The sequence below is a fragment of the Mustela nivalis genome (assembly GCF_964662115.1).
Source record: "Mustela nivalis genome assembly, chromosome: 15".
NCBI lineage: Eukaryota > Metazoa > Chordata > Mammalia > Carnivora > Mustelidae > Mustela > Mustela nivalis.
This window is the reverse complement of record NC_139034.1, coordinates 88,913,265-88,932,147: the sequence shown is the minus strand read 5'-3', so window position 1 is coordinate 88,932,147 and position 18,883 is coordinate 88,913,265. Positions and strand designations below refer to the sequence as shown.

Here is an 18,883-nt window from a genome sequence, read left to right as displayed (position 1 = left end):
CACAGCCCCAAGGAAGCTCTGCAAGCAGCCCAGAGGCCCATCAGCAGGACCAAATGCGTGAGGACACGTCCCGACAGGACACCCGCTGTCCGACAATACTAACAAACCGTCGTCTGTCATCCCGGGAGACATGCACGAGAACGCTGCGTGGAAGCACACGGCGTCTGCCACCGGCTTCACGATCCCCTGCGGGCGGAGAAGCACGGACCAGCCGCTGTGAGCAGCGCTACCTGGGATGCGGGCGGGTGCGGGGTCCGCACCATGTTCTCTCCACACCTGCACACGTCTCAAATGTCCCATGGGACTGGATCTTCAGTTATCGACGTCCACAGACACCCGTGAACCCAGAAGTCGCGGCATGCAACAGCAGGGAACCAGAACGTGGGAGTCTGTTCACGGAAAGCCGCTGGGGACGCGCATGTTCAAACACACACACACTGGGGCCTAAGCCCCAGACCGCGTCCCGCACATCACCAGGAGAGTCACCCTGGACCGACTGTCGGCAGTCGGCTCTGTGACCTCTTCTGAATTCGTCCTGAGACGCTGTTTCATGACCGGGTAAAGCAGAAGGCTGGACAAAGGATACGGGGTCCCAAGGATGACGAAATTAGTGACGACGCGGGACGGGTCAGGATGCAGGCTAGAGGTCACGGGTCGGGGGTCGGGACTGGAGGGGCGACCAGGGAAAAGCAACCAAGATGGCGGCAAGCGTCAACGGAGCAGAGGCCCACATCTGCAGACCGGAGAGAGCGAGACGGAAGGTCACGGAGAGCTGGCCCTGAGCCACAGGCAGGGCAGTGCTGGCTGGAGAGCCGAAGGGCTGGTCTGGAGACACAGGCCTGTGCCCAGAGCACACGCCAGAGCGCAGCCGTGAGAAACCAGCGTCCTCGGGAGAGAGTCTCCAGCCCGTCCGGAAGGAGCAGCCCGGGAACAGGAGTAAATCCGCAAACCCCAGCAAGTTGGGGGTAAGGGGAGCAGCGGGCGTGGCATGGCGCAGAGTGAGGGCGCGCACTGAAATTCGAGTGAGACCTGGGTTCTCCGCCAGGGCCCACGCCACCGGCAGCCAACAAACAAGGCACAGCTGCTCCTGCGTCCGCACCCGCCCGGCCAGCAAAACCAGCCCCAGCCTCGGCCACGCTCCGGCGTCCTGCTTCACGGCAGTCCACGACGCGTGGGGTCTCTCGACACAGAGACGCCCGCAGCCCGGGGCTCCTGGGAGCGCCTCCGTCTCACCTCTGCCCCGCTCTCCCCACAAAGCCGGGCCCGACCTCACCAGACTCATGACACCACTACCCCCAGCCCGCCGCGGAAAGCACAGGCAGCACGGCCTCCAACTGCCACCAGAACCCGAGGTCTGTGCGCCTCCTTGGGTGCGCCTCTCGCTCCCCAGAGCCACAGCCCTTCCCAGGCAGACGCAGCCAGAACCACAGTACCGCCTGTCCCCCACCTGACTGCACTCTGCACTTCACCCTTTGCCTTTTTTGCCAAAAAAATGTCCCATTCATGGGGCGCCTGGGGGGCTCAGTGGGTTAAGCGTCTGCCTTCGGCTCAGGTCATGATCTCAGGGTCCTGGGATCGAGTCCCGCGTCGGGCTCTCTGCTCAGCAGGGAGCCTGCTTCCCTCTCTCTCTGCCTGTGTCTCTGTCTACTTGTGATCTCTGTCAAGTAAATAAATAAAATCTTTTTTTTAAAAAATGTCCAATTCATTCTAGAGCACGCAGAAATGCAAACCTGCCTGGAAGAAAATATAGCACGGTCCACAACAACGTGAGAGTAGTTGCCTACACCGGGCTTTCTGGTGTTTCCACAGCCGATCAGCTCGGAGGCAGCACACCCGGGGAGAGGGGGAGGGTGAGTGCTCCTAGGGGGACGCGCAGCAGCAGCTGGGATGTGACCGGCAAGTCATTCCCCAGAAGAGCAGGAGTCCGCCTTCTTTATAACAACAAAGGCTGAACCCACCAGACGGCCACACTGAGCGCTTTTCTCCTTAACCAAAGTCCACGCTCCCCAACTGCCCCATAGCTACCCTCCTGACAGCCCTGCCCCAGCCTCAACCCCTAAAGGGGGCGCCCCAGGGGTCCGAGGCTCCTCCCACCAGGAGGGGCTCCCGCTGCTCACCTCCTACACAGTGTGGCCGAACTGCAGTCAGGGCAGAGAGCTGTCTGCTGGGAGACGCGGGTGAGGGAAGGAACAGGGCTACGACGCGTCTGGGGCACCTGGGCACCCTAGGATCCCGACAGCAAAGCAGCATCCCCTACGTCCCTTCTCCAAGAGCCTGACGCCCCCTGCAACCCAATCCGGTTCCCAAGCTCAGGCCCTAACAAGGCCCGAGCCGCTCACTAGGACTGGGGTCCTCCCCCAGAGCTCCGGTGAGACCAACCGCTCACAGCCACGAAGCGTGTCGACGAGGCCCGGGCCTGCGTGAGCTCCCGAGCCCTTCAAAGCCACACACAGGTCTTGCTCTCAGAGCCCATCCGAGTGCTGCCAGGCTGGGCGCGACACGAGCTGGGCCTGGCCCTTTGACCTTCGCTGCCCCGAGAGGAAGGGACAGGACGCTTGTCACCTTCATTCTACCGACAAGTCACCAAGCCTAGAGAGGACTGAGCAACAGGGACAGCCGGACTCAGAGCCGCAGGGAGGGTCCACTCGGAACCCTGCCTCCGGCCGGACACAGACTTCATTTCCAGGACACGCCCATGGCCTGTGGCTTCGAGAACAGGGCGGTGGGGTCCAGGCCCACAGGCTTCCCTGGGAGTAAGACCAGGGCAGGAGACATTTCTGCACATTACCAGCAAACTTAAGAGCGCGCTACTCTGACCTCTCTCCTGGGAAAGTCACTGCAGGGCACCCTCTCCCTGTCAGAAAGACCCCCAACGTCCCTTTCAACAAAATGCCAGTCTTCGAGGCCAGGAGTGTGAGCGAGGACCAGTCCTTTACCACCTCCAGGGGCTTCCCGGGCCCAGGCGGGGCATTTCCCCCCAACGGGAAGGGGTGTGCCACAGCACAGCACGAGCACAGCTTCTAGCCACGGCGTCGCTGCAACCACCCAGGACGCGCGAGGTCAGCGCCTCAGGCCTCAGACACACTGACCGGCACCCTAACCACCTCCTCACCCCTCCTGCCACCAAAGCGACATGCGGCCCTGCAGCTCCGTATGGGGCAACTGTCCCATCTGTCAGCGAAGGAAGAGGTGCGTGCAGGGGAGGAAGGTGCCCCCGAGAGCCCCCACTTCCGGCTGGGAAGCACTCCAGCACCTGCGTCTACAAGCCCGGTTTCAAAGCTCCCTGCAGTTGCAAAACCCCATGACATTGTTTAATTTTGTGACTTCCCTCCTGCCTCAGCTGGTGCTGGTGCTGGGGGAGGGCACATCAGGGCACCCTAAAACAAGGACGGGACAGCTCGTAACCCACACCCAGCCTACTGCGAGCCTCCTTGTTTACGCAACGTTAAGGCAAACGTTCGTCTTTTCTGTTGTATCTCATCACTCAATTTTCAAAAAGAAAGGGGTTGGGCGTCTGGGCGGCTCAGCAGGTTAGAGCCACTGCCTTCGGCTCAGGTCATGATCCCAGGGTCCTGGGATCGAGCCCCGCATCAGGCTCTCTACTCCGCGGGGAGCCTGCTTCTCCCTCTCTCTGCCTGCTTGTGATCTCTGTCTGCCAGATAAATAAACAAAATCTTTGAAAAGAAAGAAAGAAAGAAAGAGAGAGAAAAAAGAAAGAAGGGTTCAGAAGTGCAGGAGCGCTGACGACCCCCAGACAAGTGCCTCCTGCACGGCCTGGGCTAACCGTGAGGTGCGCGGCACAGCAGCCGGGCGGGACTTCACACCGGACCCCCGCTCAGCCCCGGGACAGACTGGCAGGTTGGACTCCGACATACACAGCTCCCTCCTCACCCTCCCTGCCTCTGAACTAGGACTTGGTTCTGTCGACACAGGAGGGATAAGACATGGTCACTCAAATCCTCATTTTTTGGAAAAGCAAATAAAGTAAGAGGAACGGAAGACCTGTTCGAGGCAGAATCCACGCCGTGAATCCTTCCGAACAGGAAGATGCCGCGCAGGGCAGCGCGAGCCCGACGGGCCACCCTCACGCTCAGAAGTTACCGGAACACCGGCCGCCGCCCCGCACGCGGGCCTCAGAGGGTCCCGAACGTCGCTCTGAGGGAAGATAAGCTACATAAACAAACCCACCAAACAGCACAGACGTTTAAACCACCTGAACCACCTGTACTGACCTTTTCTAAAAATTCAGGGTACGAATGCAAGGTCCATTTCCCATAGACCCACAACGAAACGGTCGTAGAGCCGCACTCCTGCCAGAATGACGGGGGCAAACCTCATGGTCGCGCTCCCCCGTGAACCATGCACAAAGGGTTAACAGCCTCAATTCGTAACGAGGGGACACAACTGGACAGGACACAGACTTGGGAAAACGATCATAGAACACGCAGAGACGCGCAGGAGAAAATACGCAACTTCTCTGTCGAGAAATGCAAACGGAAACAAAATATTTAAAATTTTATCTACCCAAAGGAGCAAGTTTTCTGGGCTTTTAAACTGAGTTTCAACCCAAATGGGTGCCGATGCGCTCTCTGCTACAGCCTGTCGGAAGCACGCACAACCCACACGGTCGTTCTGAAGTCACCGGACAGCGTCTCAGAGACGGCGTGTGCACACACGTGTCCGCCGTGTCGCGTCCAAGTGCATGTGTCCGGGATTTCGTGCCGGATGTCATCACAGGTCGGTGCAAGGTTGAGAGCTGGCCAGAAGCACAGGAACGGGGGACCTCGGGCACCTCAGCACGGCGTCTGGGCGGGCAGCACATGCAGCTCCCTGGCATGTCACACGACACTGAGCCAGAAGGTGCCTGGGGGGTCCCACCGCTAACTCAGCTGCGCCAACACCCCACGGCGCAGGCGACCGGCCCCCAGCAACACCTGCTCTCCCACCCGTGCTTCCCGGGCACCTAGGCTCTCCTCACAGATGCCTCGAAGCTGAGTGCAGGAGAAGCCAGGTCCGGATCCCGAACAAGAGCTTCCCGATTGCTCCACTGAAGACCGGTAGGGCGTTTTAAACGGTTAAAGAGAAGAGCTTTTCAGAAAGGTGGCTCTGTGGTCTGTGACGAAGGTGTCCCCAGAAGTCGCACCGCCAGCCAGGCCGGGCACAAACGCTGCGGGCCCATTACCCAACTGTCGGCCACCGAGAGCACAGAGCTGAGTCTGTGAGAGCCCTTTTACCCAGGAACTCATCCGTCCAACACTGCGTGACGGCGAGATGTTCCACGCTGATCTCTCAGTCGAGCTGAGCCTCCTGCCTGGGACCCCATCCCAGAGTTTCCCCAGCGCACCCCGAATTCTGAACCCTGAGAAGCCCGGGCAAGAGCGAGCCCGCCACCACAGCCCCCCTCACTGGGTAGGCTGCATGCGCACACGGACGGCCTCTCCACGTCCAACGTGACGCCACGGCTGCGCAAGTCGGCATCGGATCCCACAGCTCACTCCAGCCGAGACCCAAGGAAACCGCCGGTTACTGCTTCAGCCCGTTTCAGCCTCAAGGTCTGGGTCGAGGTACGTGTATTTTTAGGTAAGCTCATTAGTCTCCTCGTGGAATCAAAGCAGGCCTCGTGCCGCCATCTCTCCGGAGCTTAGATCGGACGTCTTCTTCCTCAGCCTCCAGCTCTTGACACCGTTCAGAGGATTTTCCGCAAACTCGCAGGAAACAATGTGGAGTCACAGACCAGCTTTTGAAACGGAGGCCACACATCTGCAGAGGGACCCAGACACCCTCTTCCAGCAGCTGCCACCGCACTGCCCTCGGCCCGACCGGGCTCCCCGCAGGCAGGGGGCCCTCGGGCTCGCACGCCGGCAGCCTGCAGGGGCAGGGCCGACCCAGGAAGCGCCGATGCCGCCGCCCAACACCCCCCGCAGCAGCACCTCCCTAATCTGACAGACATCGGCTACCTCCCTCTTCTTTACGAATCTTTGCAGCACTGCACGAGGACAAGCACACGGACGTTCTAGCGGCTCACAAGGAGTCTGGCTCTGCCTGTGACCTTGAGAACATCCGCGACCCCCTCTGGGGCCGCACAGCCCACACAGCACACGGGCACACACACGACGTGCGTCCAGGCACACGATGGTGTCAGCGGCCTTCCCCTTCCGACATCTCCCAAGGGCAACTTCTAACACACGAGCATGTCTAAGCACCTGCAATTCCTGTATTTTCTCTGAAGGCCACGTTCGCGTCTGGAGCCCTTGTCAGTCTGAAAATGTGACCATCACCTCAGCCCGGCGAGCCTTCCCAATGGTGATCTGTGTCCAGGGGAGCCTTGGCTGGCACAAAACGAAATTCCAATACCTAGCTTCATCAATCACTACATGATCTACATTTTTCACCTCTCGGGGTGATGAGACCCCCCAGCGGAGGGACCGGTCCATGGCTGTGGAGCGGAGACCCACACAGTCCGAGGGTGGCAACTGAAACGTCGCCGCCATGTGCCTTGCACAGCCGACTCTCTCCGTGGAACTGCAGAAACACGGCCCACGGCGTTCATCCGTGGAGGGCTGAGCCAGGGGCTCCCACGTGGGCGCTGGTGGGAGGCCCCGAGGCAGTGCCCTGCTGGGCTGCACTGAGCCCCAGGTATCAGCCTCCACGGACCGCAGGAGGGAACGCCGTCCCTGCGTGGCCATCTCTACAGTCAAGGCACTCCGGCCCCAGATCCCTCTCCTGTTGCATTCCAGAAGTGAGCCCCAAACCGCTGCTCACGGCCACCTCTGGGAGTGACCGCACTGGGGTCTCACGTTCCCGCACCGTTCTGTGCCGGCTCCCTCCTCCCCACAGCAGCTACAAATACAGAATTTGGATTTTTACCGTCTGCATTTTTCGTTGCCCGCTTATACCAACACAATCCCTGCAATCCAAGGTCAAAGGCCTACAGCCCACTCAGCCCTCGGGCCCGGCCAGCTTCCTGGAGACGGCGGCAGCAGGCCTCCATGCCGACGCACTGCCCCAGGCCGCATGGCCCTCTGTGGGTCAGGCCAGAGTCAAGCCAGGGAAGCAGGGGGGGCAGGCGGGGTCCTGCCCCCAGGACCCCTGATGGGAGCCCGCTCACTCCTGTCACGCACACCTCCAGGTGGAGACGCGCTTGCAGGACGCAACACTCACGACTAATCACCACGGAACCAGCCTTGTTTTCACACGTTGCTAGAAAATGCAAGGCTTTTTTTAAGCAAAGGAAAGACAGTGTTTTGTCTAGATACCCCTTTAAACACACAGAAATATTTATTTGTGCGTCAGCAACAGAAAGCTCAAGGTGCGGTCCGCGTCAGAGCAGCTGGGCCCGGGCCCGGCTCCTGCAGGCCCCACATGCCCACGTGCGCGCTCCTCCTGTCCCCCCGTTCCAGGGGAAAGAGCCCAGCTTCCTCAGGCACCTCCTCCCTCGGCCTCCCCTGCCCCGCCTCCCCATGCCTCCAGGTACCCCCCTTGCCCTCCTGCCCCTGGGGCAAACCCCACTCCCCGCCACCCCAACCCCGAGCCCTTCCACACCCCAGCCTCCCCAGTACCCCTGCCCCCTCCAGCCCCTGTAGCCCCCTCATGCCCCTGGCTCCCCTCCTGCCCCAACACCCCCACCTGGGGCCTCCTCTGTGCCCGCAGCACCCCCCACCCACACTGCTCCGGGCCCCCGGCCCCTGCAAGCTTCATGAGAGCAGCCAAACGGCACAGCTCACCCTCTCCACCGGGCACGGGCCCTCGTCAAACTGCAAAGGACGGACAGGACGGACGCGTGAACAAAGCGCGCCGGCTGGCCTTGACCGGGCCTTTCCCCCTCGTCCCCGCATGCTGACGAATGAGGCACACACAAGGCACAGAGGAGCCGCGGGCCCCGCTCGGGTCGATCCTAAACCGACACCCACCACAACAGGAATGAAAAGTGCAGCTCTTCCCGCCTTCCCAGACGACACCAGGCCCCTCCACCGGGACGCAGCTCGGGGTTAGCCTACAGCAGCGGTCTGTGCACCTGGATGCCTGCCCAGGGCCACGGCATGGCCCACAGCTCCCCACTCAGGTCAGGACGGCCATCACTGACCCCGGCCTGCTGACCGTCCCCAGGCCCTCTCCAGCGGGCTGCTTCTCTCCCTCACGGGCGGCGCCTGCCCTTTAAGCCCGCCCACACCCACCACCCCATCACCCTCAGCCAACAGGCTCAAGCCATCCAGCGCCCCAAAAACCGCTGGTGTCCCTGAGCGTCCGCGGCAGGGCAGGAGCTACCATGCCATCTCCCCAGATTCTCCTCACCAAGTCCGCCTGGCTGACCTGTCCCTGTCCCCTAAACTTGTCCTTCTTCACTGTGAGCCCCAGAACCTAACTCCAGTCCTCTCCAGACTTCCACAGAGACCCCAGAGCCCCGTAAAGCTGGGGTCCCAGCCCACCCCCTTCAACCCAAGACTCAGCTCCCACCCGGACTGGCAGGCTTGCTCTTACACTTAGCTCAGACCGGAGCGACACCCCAATCACCTACGGCTCTTCCCCTCCAACAGCAGGCGCCAAAGTCACCTGCCCAAATTCAGACGTCACCCCCGTGGCTTAACAAAACTAGCCAGCTAGAGAGAAAGCCTATGGCCCTTCCTTGGACCACACCCCCCAGTCCAGCCAGTCCACCAGGCCCGGTGAGACCCAGTTCCAGCCACACCCCATGTGCCAGCCCTCAGCATCGGGAGGCCCTTCTCCTCTGCTATCTGGGGGCGCTGTTTCTCCGCCCCAGCTACCCCACTGGCCCCTCCAGTGTGTCACCCCCCATCAGCTCCAGGGACACCAGCCAGAGGGCCGCCAAAGGCTGCCCTGCAGGCTGCAGAGGCTGCTCCTGTGGACGTGCCGGCTGCAGGAGACAGCGGAGGTCCCCCGGGCTCCAAGAGGGCCTCCCGATCGCAGTTAACCAAGTCCGCAAGCGCGGCTCCCCGAGCGCGCACCCAGACTCCTCCTTCAGTGAGCACACAGCCCGTGCCGGGCGTCCCCGGGGGTACACACCGGGGCGGGGCCGGCCACCCGCAGATGCGGCCCGCGCTCACGCCGCCAGCTCCCATGGGACACCGACTCTGACCTGAACTCACACCCCAGCCGGCGGGGTGCCAGCGCGTGCTCTCGCCCGCCACGCTGGCCGGCAGGGCCGCTGCAGGCCCGGGAGCCCGGCGAGGCCCTGAGCGCGGCCTTCTGCAGAGCGGTGGTCCGGCTCGCGGCCGCTGCAGGGCGGCGCCGGCGGACGCGCGTCCAGCTCCGGGCAACGCGTACTAAGCCGCCCTGCGGCGACGTCCAGGCCCCGCGGCGCGACCAGAACCGCGGGGCGCAGCCACAGACCGCTGTGGGACCCAGAAGCCCGCTGCTGGGAACGCACTTAAAGCTGACAAATACGGGAGAGCCAAAGCCGGACTCTGCACATTTCCGTGGTCACCGGCTTTCGTTCTTCTAAGCCAGAAACAAAAAACGGAAAAGGAAAGCGTGGCCCCAGCGAGTGCGTGGCGCAGACCCGCCCGCTTCGCCTCCGCGCCAGCAGGTGCGTGTCCCTGCGCGCTCGGCCGACCGCGACCCCGCGCGGGGAGCGGGGCCCCCAGCGAGCCCCCGGCCCCGGCCCCGGCTCCGGCCCCGGCCCCGGCGTCCACGCGGGCGCAGCCGGCGCAGGGCCGCAACGGCCGGCCGGACCCCGCACGTACATCTTTGGCCATGTTACCAGACCGCGACGTCGACGCTGTCCGGGCTCGCCCTCCGCAGAAGCAAACGGACTGTTCTGGGGAGAAGGACGGAAACAAGAAATGAGTAAGAGTGAAAACCCCGATGGCCCAGGCGGCCCCGGGCCCGGCCCTCCCTCCCGCGCCGACCCCGGCGCCCGCCCGCGCCCCCCGGCCCCCGCCAGCGGGGACAGCCCACCCGCCCACACAAAGGGCCGGCCGCCCCCGGCCGCCCCCGGCCGCCCCCGGCCGCCCCCCGCCGCCCCCGGCCGCCGTGACAGGTGGGCTTCCGGCCCCGCGGGCCTGTCACCCCGACGCCGCGCGCGCGCCGCCCGCGCCGGAACCGGCAGTCAGGTCAGCGCCGCCCCCACCCCGCGCCGCGCCCGCGGGGCCCCTGCACCCGGCGCTCGGCCCGACCCCGGCGCCCCGGCCGCCCCCCGCCCCGCCCGCAGGGCCCCGACCCCCCCCCCGCGCGCCCCGCGCCCCGGCCCGCCCGCCACCCCGCCGCGCCCGGCCACCCGGGGCGCCCCCGACGGCGGCGCGGACTGGGGGGCCCGGAGCCCGGGGCGCGGGAGCCGCGGAGCCGGCGCGCACACGCGGCGGGACGGCGGCGGGACCGGGGCGGGCGCCCGCGCGTCTGCGCCCCCCGCGGGACCCCGGCCCGCCGCACCTGGCTGGCTCCGGCGCGCGGGCACGGGCGGGGTCCCGGCGGCGCGCTCGGCCCCGGGGTCCCTGCCCTGCGAGGCGCCGGCGCGCGGGGCTCACCCTGCGAGCGGGCGTCGGGCGGCGTGACGTGCGCGGCGCGGCGACGTGACGTGGGCGGCGGGCCGGCTCCCGCAGCGCGCCTGCGCGCCTTTTCGCGCCTTCGCCTCCCTCCTCCTCCTCCCGCCTGTGCGGCCCGCGCGCCCCGAGGGGGATGGGCTGCGCGCGCGCGCGGGTGCGGGTGCGTGTGCGCGTGCGCGCCGGGCGGGGACGGGGGCGGAGAGTCTGGCGCCGGGAGGCGGGGGTGCGCGCGCACTTGGAGAGGGGCCGGAGGTGCAGCCCTGGAAAGGGGCCACAGGTGTGCAACGTGCCGGTGTGCGCGCACACTTGGACAAGGGAGGACGCTGTGTACGTGACGGTGTGCGTGCACACTCCGAGAGGGACCCGAGGTGTGCGGCCGTGGGGGCAGGGGGCAAGTGCATGGGCGCGGGTGTACGCGAGGGAGAGGGGCCAGGTGTGTGCCTGTGCTCATACAGGAGCGTGGGGGTGCGTTCGTGCGGGCGGCAGGAGGGTCGATCGTGTGCGCACAGGCCTTTACGCGGAGAGGGGGTTGGCGGTGTGCACGTGCAGGCGCGCGTGTCCTTGGAGGAGAGGGCAGAGGTGTGTGCACACTTGGAGGCCAGCTGCGTGCGTGTGTGGCTGTGCACACATGGAGGAAGAAAGGCCGGTGTGCGCACGTGAAGAGGTGGTGTGTGTACACACGTGTGCAAGTGTACTTGTGGAAGAGAAAGGCAGGCTGGGTTTGTGCAGTGAGCGTGTTTGCCCATGCGCAAGGGTAGGTGAGCAGAGAAGATGGGTGTGCGTGCACACAGCGCAGCAGGCCCCGTCCACCTGCGGCCGGCTGGCGGGCTGCCTGTCTACACCCAGCCTACTCCTGACTCCTCCTGCCGGTGGGCGCTCAGGAGGGAAATCAGGCAGCCAGTTGGCTCCCCGGCACTGGGTGGGCCTGGGGACCCCGAGCCCGGAGTCGCCTCCTCCCTGGGGCCACCCCGCAGGCTAGATCCCAGCAGAGGGCGGGCTGGAGTCCAGAGTTCAGGGCTGCGAGGCTCTGTGCCAAGAGGAGCAGAGCGAAGGCCTCTCCACTGTGAGGACGGCTGTTCTCTTACACCCCAGCGCGGCTCACGTCCACTCCTGCTTCTCCAACCGGCCGTCTGCGAGCACCAGACTCCACACTGGTTTCGTGGAGTCGGCGGAAACATGCACCTTCTTTGGGCAGATGAGCACAGAATGAGCCTCAAGGAAAGGTGGACGGTGAGGGTCATGAGGGAGAAGCAAAATCCTGCACATTCCTACCTGCAGAATGGTCTTATTTCTCTGCTGGCGAAGTGCGTGGCCCCTTAGCAGGTCCCTGGGGAGTCAGAACCTGCACCCTTCATGTTGTCCCTCTAGAAGTCACCTGTCCTAGCTCCATTCTCCTTGCACGGCTTCGCTTTACTCCGAACCGTGTTTGCATCCTCGCCGCCAAGCAGCAGCGGAAAGCCCGACTCCCAGCCCGTGGACCCAAGCACACAGGGCGCCAAGCCTCTCCAGAAGAAGCAGATCACAGCATAGAGCCCCAACCCTCCCCGGGACCTCAGCATTCCAGGAACTCCGGGACACCTGAGGGACTCAGGCCACAGTCCTGGGGTCCTGGGATCGAGTCCCGCATCAGGCTTCTTGCTCAGTGGGGAGCCTGCTTCTCCCTCTGCCTCCTTGTGACCTCCCTGTCAAATAAATAAATAAAATAAAACCAATCTAAAAAATAAAATAAAATGGTTCTGGTAATTCAACAGCATCCGCACCGGGAAACTACCCGAAGGTTTTAAGCAACGTCGCACAGACCTCACTGAGGTGAAACCCATGGAAGGCGCGAGGGCTACGGCCTCGGGCGGTGGCTCCAGGAGCTCTGGCTCACGTGGGAAAAGGGCAGAGTTGGCTGGGATTTTTATTTTTTGACTCTATAATCAAACACACCACAGAACCCTCATTTCTGTGTTAAAAGGTAGCAGAATTTCTAAAATTTTTGGTTGAAGATCAAATCCCTTTGGCTGCTGACCTGCCTTGAAGCCGCTAGACTGGACATTAGAAATGGGGCCCCGGGGAGCAGCGAGCCTGCGCGCCCTCGCCCGGCTGAGCCTCGAGTGCCCACTCCGCACGCACAGCAGGGGTTCAGGGTGTTGGCCTGTCCCCATCTCGGTGGCTGGCATTCAGCCCTGTGCAGTCACCCACCGTACTCTTCTGTTTATTTGAACAAAGTGATTAGATCTTCCCGGGAAAGGTCCGCATCTCCCAAAAGCTCCCTCTCCTTGTGGCCCTGCCTGTTGAGTCTCACGGGGTGATACAAATCCTTATCCCCACCCCCCATCCCATTAAGCTGTCCTTTAAAGAGAGAATGTGTTCTAATCCCTTGAAAACTGGAATTCTCGGTGTTTATTTAAAGTTCCCTTGCCCTTGGTTCCCTCCTTGAAGACACTGGTCCTGTCTCCAGGCTTCCTGTTTTCCACGTTCTTGGGTCACAACATGGTGACATCAAGACGTGGGAAAACGGGTGGGGACAGGGGCTCAAAGTTATTACAGGAGAATGTTCCTGATGTGTACAAGGGACTTTTTCTTTGCTGAAATTCATGGGCATTTTTAGAAAACTTGGTTCCATTTATTTGTGGGTTCATAAAATATCAGTAAGTCCGTGGGCTTGCTCAGCCTCAGGATGAACCCCCGGCCCTCTCCAGAGAGGTCACCTCTCCTAAGCCCTGCTGGCAGAGGAGTGCTGCAGCCCTCACCCCGCCTCCTAGACCCATGGAGACGTCCCTACTCTTCCTTAGGTCAGGATTCATTTTGGAACATTTCTGGTCCAGCTTCTTGGAAAGAGGGCCTGTCCTGGACCCTCGTACGTGTTGGGCTCCCTGTTCTTGCCTCTTACGAGACCTGTGTGACGCACAATCGTTTGCAGGCTGAAGCCACAGCCCTTTGGAAAGCACTTCTCTGAGCTGATAAATTCTAGACCGAAGCTGATCTCACCAGCCTGTTTACTGTGTTCACTGTTCAGACCCTTTTCTTTACTTGCCCTTTGCCCGCACTGCACACTGGCCTCTGCAATGCAAGAAATCCCCCTCAGTCTTTGCCATTTCATCCCACAGCCCTTCTGAAAGCCTTCTCCTGGGGGACACGCCGCCCTGGCTAAGACGGCAACAAAACTATTTTCTACGAAATCCTACGATGTGACATGGAAATACCCGTGTTGTCCTCACAGCGTGTCCTTCCCCCGTAGGATCCGGTTTCCGTCATGGGGAGGGAATGCAGCACTGGGCCCTACACCCTGGGTTCTGGGAAACCTGACTTTATGTACAACTGAATGCCTCTGCTCCCTTCTCTGCTACCTGTCTGCTGATGTTGTAGGTTCCAAGAGGGACCTCACGGCCCACCTGCTCCAATGAGGTGGACACCGAGAGAAGTCCAATGCCCTTGGACAAGTCATCTCGGCCTCTCTGCTGCCCCAGAGGACCGAGAGGGGACCGTGACACACGACGGGCAGATCTGCAGACGGTCTGGGCTCAGAAGCAGCACACAGGGGCCAGGGAAGGCAGGCAGCAGCCCCACCATGCCGACTGCCTCGGGAACCAGACAGTGAAACCGGAATGGCTGTTCTATAGTCAGAATCGTGTACAGAAGCCTGGGGTGGGTGGGCTTCCTGCAGTGCCCTAGTTTCCGCGCCTGCCAGTACCGCCCCTGCCAGTCATTAATGAGAGCGATTTCCCCCACGTAAGGAGTTACTTCTGACAGCAGCTTCCCAAATGCAAATGTTTGCCGCAGACAGCTGTTCTAGAAGCTGCTGAGGATCCGCAGGAGTTGGGAAGAGCAGGGTCACACCCAAGAGCCCCAATCCAGGGTGTGGGGCCAGGGAAGGGAGAGGCAGGTGGGGGCAGCTGGGGCAGGAGGACTGGACACAGGACAGTTTGGAAGAAGCGTCTCTGGCGGTGGCGCTCCAGGCCGGGCAGCAGGAAGCGAGCCGCCACTAGGCCAGTGAGCGGGCACTCTTCGCCGCTGCTCCCGAAAACCTCCCGCACCACACGTACCTGATCTTTCTCCCATCTAGGTTTGCCGTCCTATAGCTAGACCACAGATTCCTTTGGGGAAAACCATTTAAGTTCTTGGCTTCGGGGTGTCTGGGGGGTTCAGTTGGTGAAGCGCCTGCCTTCAGCTCAGGTCACGATCTCCCAGTCCTGGGAGCGAGCCCCACGTCGGGCTCCCTGCTCAGGGGGAGCCTGCTTCTCGCTCTCCCTCTGCCTGCTGCTCCCCGCTCATGCTCGCCTCTCTTGCTTGTCTCAAATAAATAAATACAACATTTAAAAAATTAAAATAAATTCTTGGCTTCACGGACACCCTCATAAGCCATTGGCAGGAGGTTGGAGCAGCCCAGCTTCTTAGTAGGGCAACGGGGTGCTATGACTACCCTTCACAATGTCATCTGAGACAGCAATCATGAACTCATGACTCTGCGCCCAAACCCGCTCCTCCGTCCATCATCCCCCGTGCAGAAACAACTCTGTCCTCCCCGTTGGTCCGAGTAGAAAGAAGTCTAATACCTGATACTAGATAGAAGTCAAATACCTCACATGCTCTCAGTAACAAAAACCAGTCACCAGTGTGGCGCATCTTGAATCCGTCTCCTCTTCCCCATCTCCTCGGCCACTCCCTGGCCTCACGACTGTCATCTTTGCGGAGGACTTCGAAATAACTTGTTCCTTCCTCCGATCTTGTCCCACTCGGATCTCTTATCTCGTCAGCAGCCAGAGTGATATGTTAGAAATGGATGATCATGCTACTTCCTCCTTAAAATTGTTCAGTTTACAACCTGCCTTTGGGTTGGTAAGAACCTCGGGCCCTGGAGATTTGCAGACTCCAAGCGAGGCTCTTCAGTGCACTGCTGGCCCACCCAGGGCAGGCAGAGTCCCCAGGACCTAACGCGGGGGAGGCTGGCGTGAGCGCTCGAGACAAATGTGTGTGCTGCTGGGGCTAGGCTGTCGGTGCAGCTGGTTCCGTGGTGCGGTGCAGGCCCTCCGAGTCCTCACTGGCCTTCGGTCTCAGTGTTCTGCCCGTCGCGGGAGGCAAGGCATTGGGGTCCCCTCATTGTCATACAACTGCCCACTTCCCCTGTGAGCTGTCAGTGCTTTATCTAGAAGCACTGAAGTTTAGCATGTGATTATTTCAGCCGGCTGCCCCTCGTGTATGTATTTGTATTTATAATCATTCTATCTTCTTGTGAGCTCACCCTTTATCACAGTCATATGATATTATTATTATCATTACAGAATGTCCTTCGTCTCATGTAACCATTTTCTTTGAAGATTTATTGATTCGAGAGAGAGAGAGAGTGCACGTGTGCGTGTGCGTGTGCAAGCTGGGGGAGGGACAGAGGGAGAGGGAGAGGCTCTCAAGCAGACTGCCCACTGAGCGTGGAGCCCAGCACAGGGCTCCATCCCACAGCCCTGAGCCCGTGACCTGAGCTAAAATCAAGGGCCAGATGCTGAACCAAGGGAGCCACCCAGGTGCCCCTCTTGTAAGAGTTTGTTTACTTACAGTCTATCTTGTCTGACATCAGCACAGCCACTTCATTCTCTTCTGGTCACTAAGTGCATCCTTAGATCAAGATCATGTCTCCTCGACAGCATACACCGGGATCCTGCTTGCTATCCATTCTGCCAATCTGTGTTTACACAGGTGTACCTTATTTGTTCAATATATGGACTTATAATTCGTTAATGCATTTGTCTATTAAGTCAGATAGGAAATTAAAAGTGGAGCTACAAATCAAGAATACAATAATTTGCCCATGGACTCACCCTTACCAGAGGTCCTCGCTCCTTCTTGTGGTGTCTGGCTATGTCTAGTATCCGTCTGTCCCAACCTGAAGGATTCTCCGTAACATCTCCTGTAGGACAGCTGTAGTGGAAATAAACTCATTGTGCTTCTGTCTATCTGGAAATGTCTTACTTTCTCCCATATTTTTGAAGAACAGTTTACAGATACAGAACCCTCCTTTGGTAGGCTGTTTGGGATTTCTCCCACAACATTTTAAATATGACAATGTCATCCTACTGTCTTCTAGCATCCATGGCTCCTGATAAGAAATTCACTGTTAGTCTTATTAAGTGATGCGTCACATCTCATTGCTTTAAAAACTCTTCATCCTTGTCTTTGAGTTTGATTATAATGTGTTTCAGTGTGGGTCTCTTTGAGTTTATCGTACTTTGAGTTCATTGGGCTTCTCAGATTTATAGTCACATCTTTCATCAAATTATACACCATGGGCAAGTGGGATTTATTCCAAGGGTGCAAATATTTTTCAAAATAAGAGAATCAATCAATGTAACACATCACAATAGAATTACACACACACACACACACACACACACACACACACACAAAGTATATCTGTTAGATACTTCCACAATGTTCACTGCCACATTATTCATAGCAGTCAAAAGGAGGTAACAATCTAAGTGCCCATGGGGGGTGAGTGGATAAACAAAATGTGTTATAAATATATGAAATGGAATATTATTCAGCCATATAACAGAATGAAATTCTGACACATGCTACAACAGGGATGAACCTTGAAAATATTATAGTAAGTGAAATAAATAAGTTAGACACAGGAGGGCAAAGTGTATAATTCTTCTTACATGAAATATCTAGAATGGGCAACTTAATAGAGACATAAAGTAGATTAGTGGTTACCAGTGACTGAAGGTAGTAGAGAGAGGGGAGACGTTCTATTTAGTAGTCATGGAGTTTCTATTTTGGGTGATGCAAAAGTTTTGAAATAGATAGTGGTAATGGTTGGACAACATCGTGAGCTTTGTGAGTTTGATTAATACCATTGAATTGTACACTTAAAAGTAGGCAGAATGGAAAACTTTATGATGCATATTTTATCACAATTTTAGAAATTAATAATATACCCAAAACCATTGAATTGTACATTCTAAATTGGTGAATTGATGGCACATGAATTATAGCTCAATGAAACTATTTTCTTTTAAAAAGCTATAAAGGACAATTGGGAAACATTAGGTATGTTCCAAAAATTAGATAAGAGAAAACTTTGTTATTTTGCTAGGTATGACAATGGTATTGTGGTGATGTAAGTGATTATCTTTTTTCCTTAGAAGAAGCGTGGTGGGGGCGCCTGGGTGGCTCAGTGGGTTAAGCCTCTGCCTTCAGCTCAGGTCATGGTCCCAGGGTCCTGAGATCAGGTCCCACATCGGTCTCTCTCAGCTCGGTGGGGAGCCTGCTTCCCGCCTCTCTCTGCCTACTTCTCTGCCTACTTGTGATCTCTTTCTCTGTCAAATAAATAAATAAAATCTTAAAAAAAAAAAAAAAGAAGAGGAGGAGGAGGCACAGTGATGAACTGAGTTACTAAGCATCCTGCCAATACTTTACTTGTGGAAGGCTGAGGGGAAATGTATGTGCATCTTTCAGATAGGAGAGGGAGAGGGAGAGAGAGAGAGTAGGGGGACAAATACAGCAAAATGATAACAGTTATTTACATATGGGTGTGTATTTTACTATTTGCTCAACCGCACTGTGTTTTTTAAAAGATTTTATTTCAGAGAGAGAGAGAGCATGAGTGGGGGGAAGGGCAGAGGACAAGCAGACTCCCTGCTGAGTGGAGAGCCCAATGCGGGGCTCAATCCCAGGACCCTGGGATCATGACTTGACCTGAAGTCAGACGCTTGACTGACTGAGCCCAGGTGCCCCATCAACCTCACTGTATTTTGAAACATTCAAAATAGTTGAGAGAAAGTCTCATTTCGTTCAATATTAATCAGAAGATTCTAACCCGTGCACTAAGGCAAGAAAAAGAAATTAAGGCATAAATATTGAATAGGAAGAATTTAAATTGTCTTTATTCCCAGATGATATGATAGCATATGTAAATCTAGCAGATTCTCTAGATAAAACACCTATGCAATAAAACCAATGTTTATACATAACAACAAAGTTTTGGAAAACAATTTTAGATATTGTTTAAAATAGCATGAAAAAAATATCAACTTACTGGGAATTAATTTAGGTGTGCAAAGATCTGTAGAAAAAATATAAAACTTTGCTTAAAAAACCTAAAGTAGACCCAGCACTTTGGAGATATAGCATATTCTTGGATTGGGAGAGTCAGTATTGTTAAGATGCCCATTCTTTCCAAACTAACCTATACACAATGTCATCTCAATCAAAACCTCAGCATTATTTTGAAAGAAATTAGAAACCTGATTAGAGGGGGGATAGACCTCAAATTTATAGTAATTTTAGGTTCATAGCAAAACTGAGCAGAAAGTTCAGAAGGTTCTCATAGACCCTCTGCCTTGCACCTACACACCGCCTCCCCCACTATCCAAACTCTGCACCAGATGGTACGTTTGCTA

At 58.2% G+C, this 18,883-nt stretch overlaps 1 protein-coding gene and 1 long non-coding RNA gene across 9 annotated transcripts in view; one reads left to right on the top strand and one right to left on the bottom strand.

Moving 5' to 3' along the window:
* The window catches only part of TFDP1 (transcription factor Dp-1), a 43,683-nt gene extending 33,011 nt beyond the window's left edge, over positions 1–10,672 (bottom strand). The window contains exons 1-2 of one of the 8 annotated variants that reach the window (XM_082701157.1): positions 10,482–10,672; positions 9,702–9,775 (exon numbers count right to left, since the gene is read on the bottom strand). In XM_082701157.1, coding sequence (XP_082557283.1) covers positions 9,702–9,713 — 12 coding nt within the window. In that variant the 5' untranslated portion in view covers positions 9,714–9,775; positions 10,482–10,672. Of the gene's footprint in view, positions 1–9,701; positions 9,776–10,386 lie in introns of all 8 variants that reach the window. The other 7 variants (XM_082701160.1, XM_082701164.1, XM_082701163.1 and 4 more) reach the window with 7 other exon arrangements.
* A 69-nt stretch (positions 10,673–10,741) lies between these two features.
* LOC309849017 lies at positions 10,742–12,230 on the top strand. Its single transcript, XR_014303420.1, has 2 exons — positions 10,742–10,826; positions 11,592–12,230. It is a non-coding gene; the product is annotated as an uncharacterized lncRNA (long non-coding RNA).
* The last annotated feature ends 6,653 nt before the right edge of the window (positions 12,231–18,883 follow it).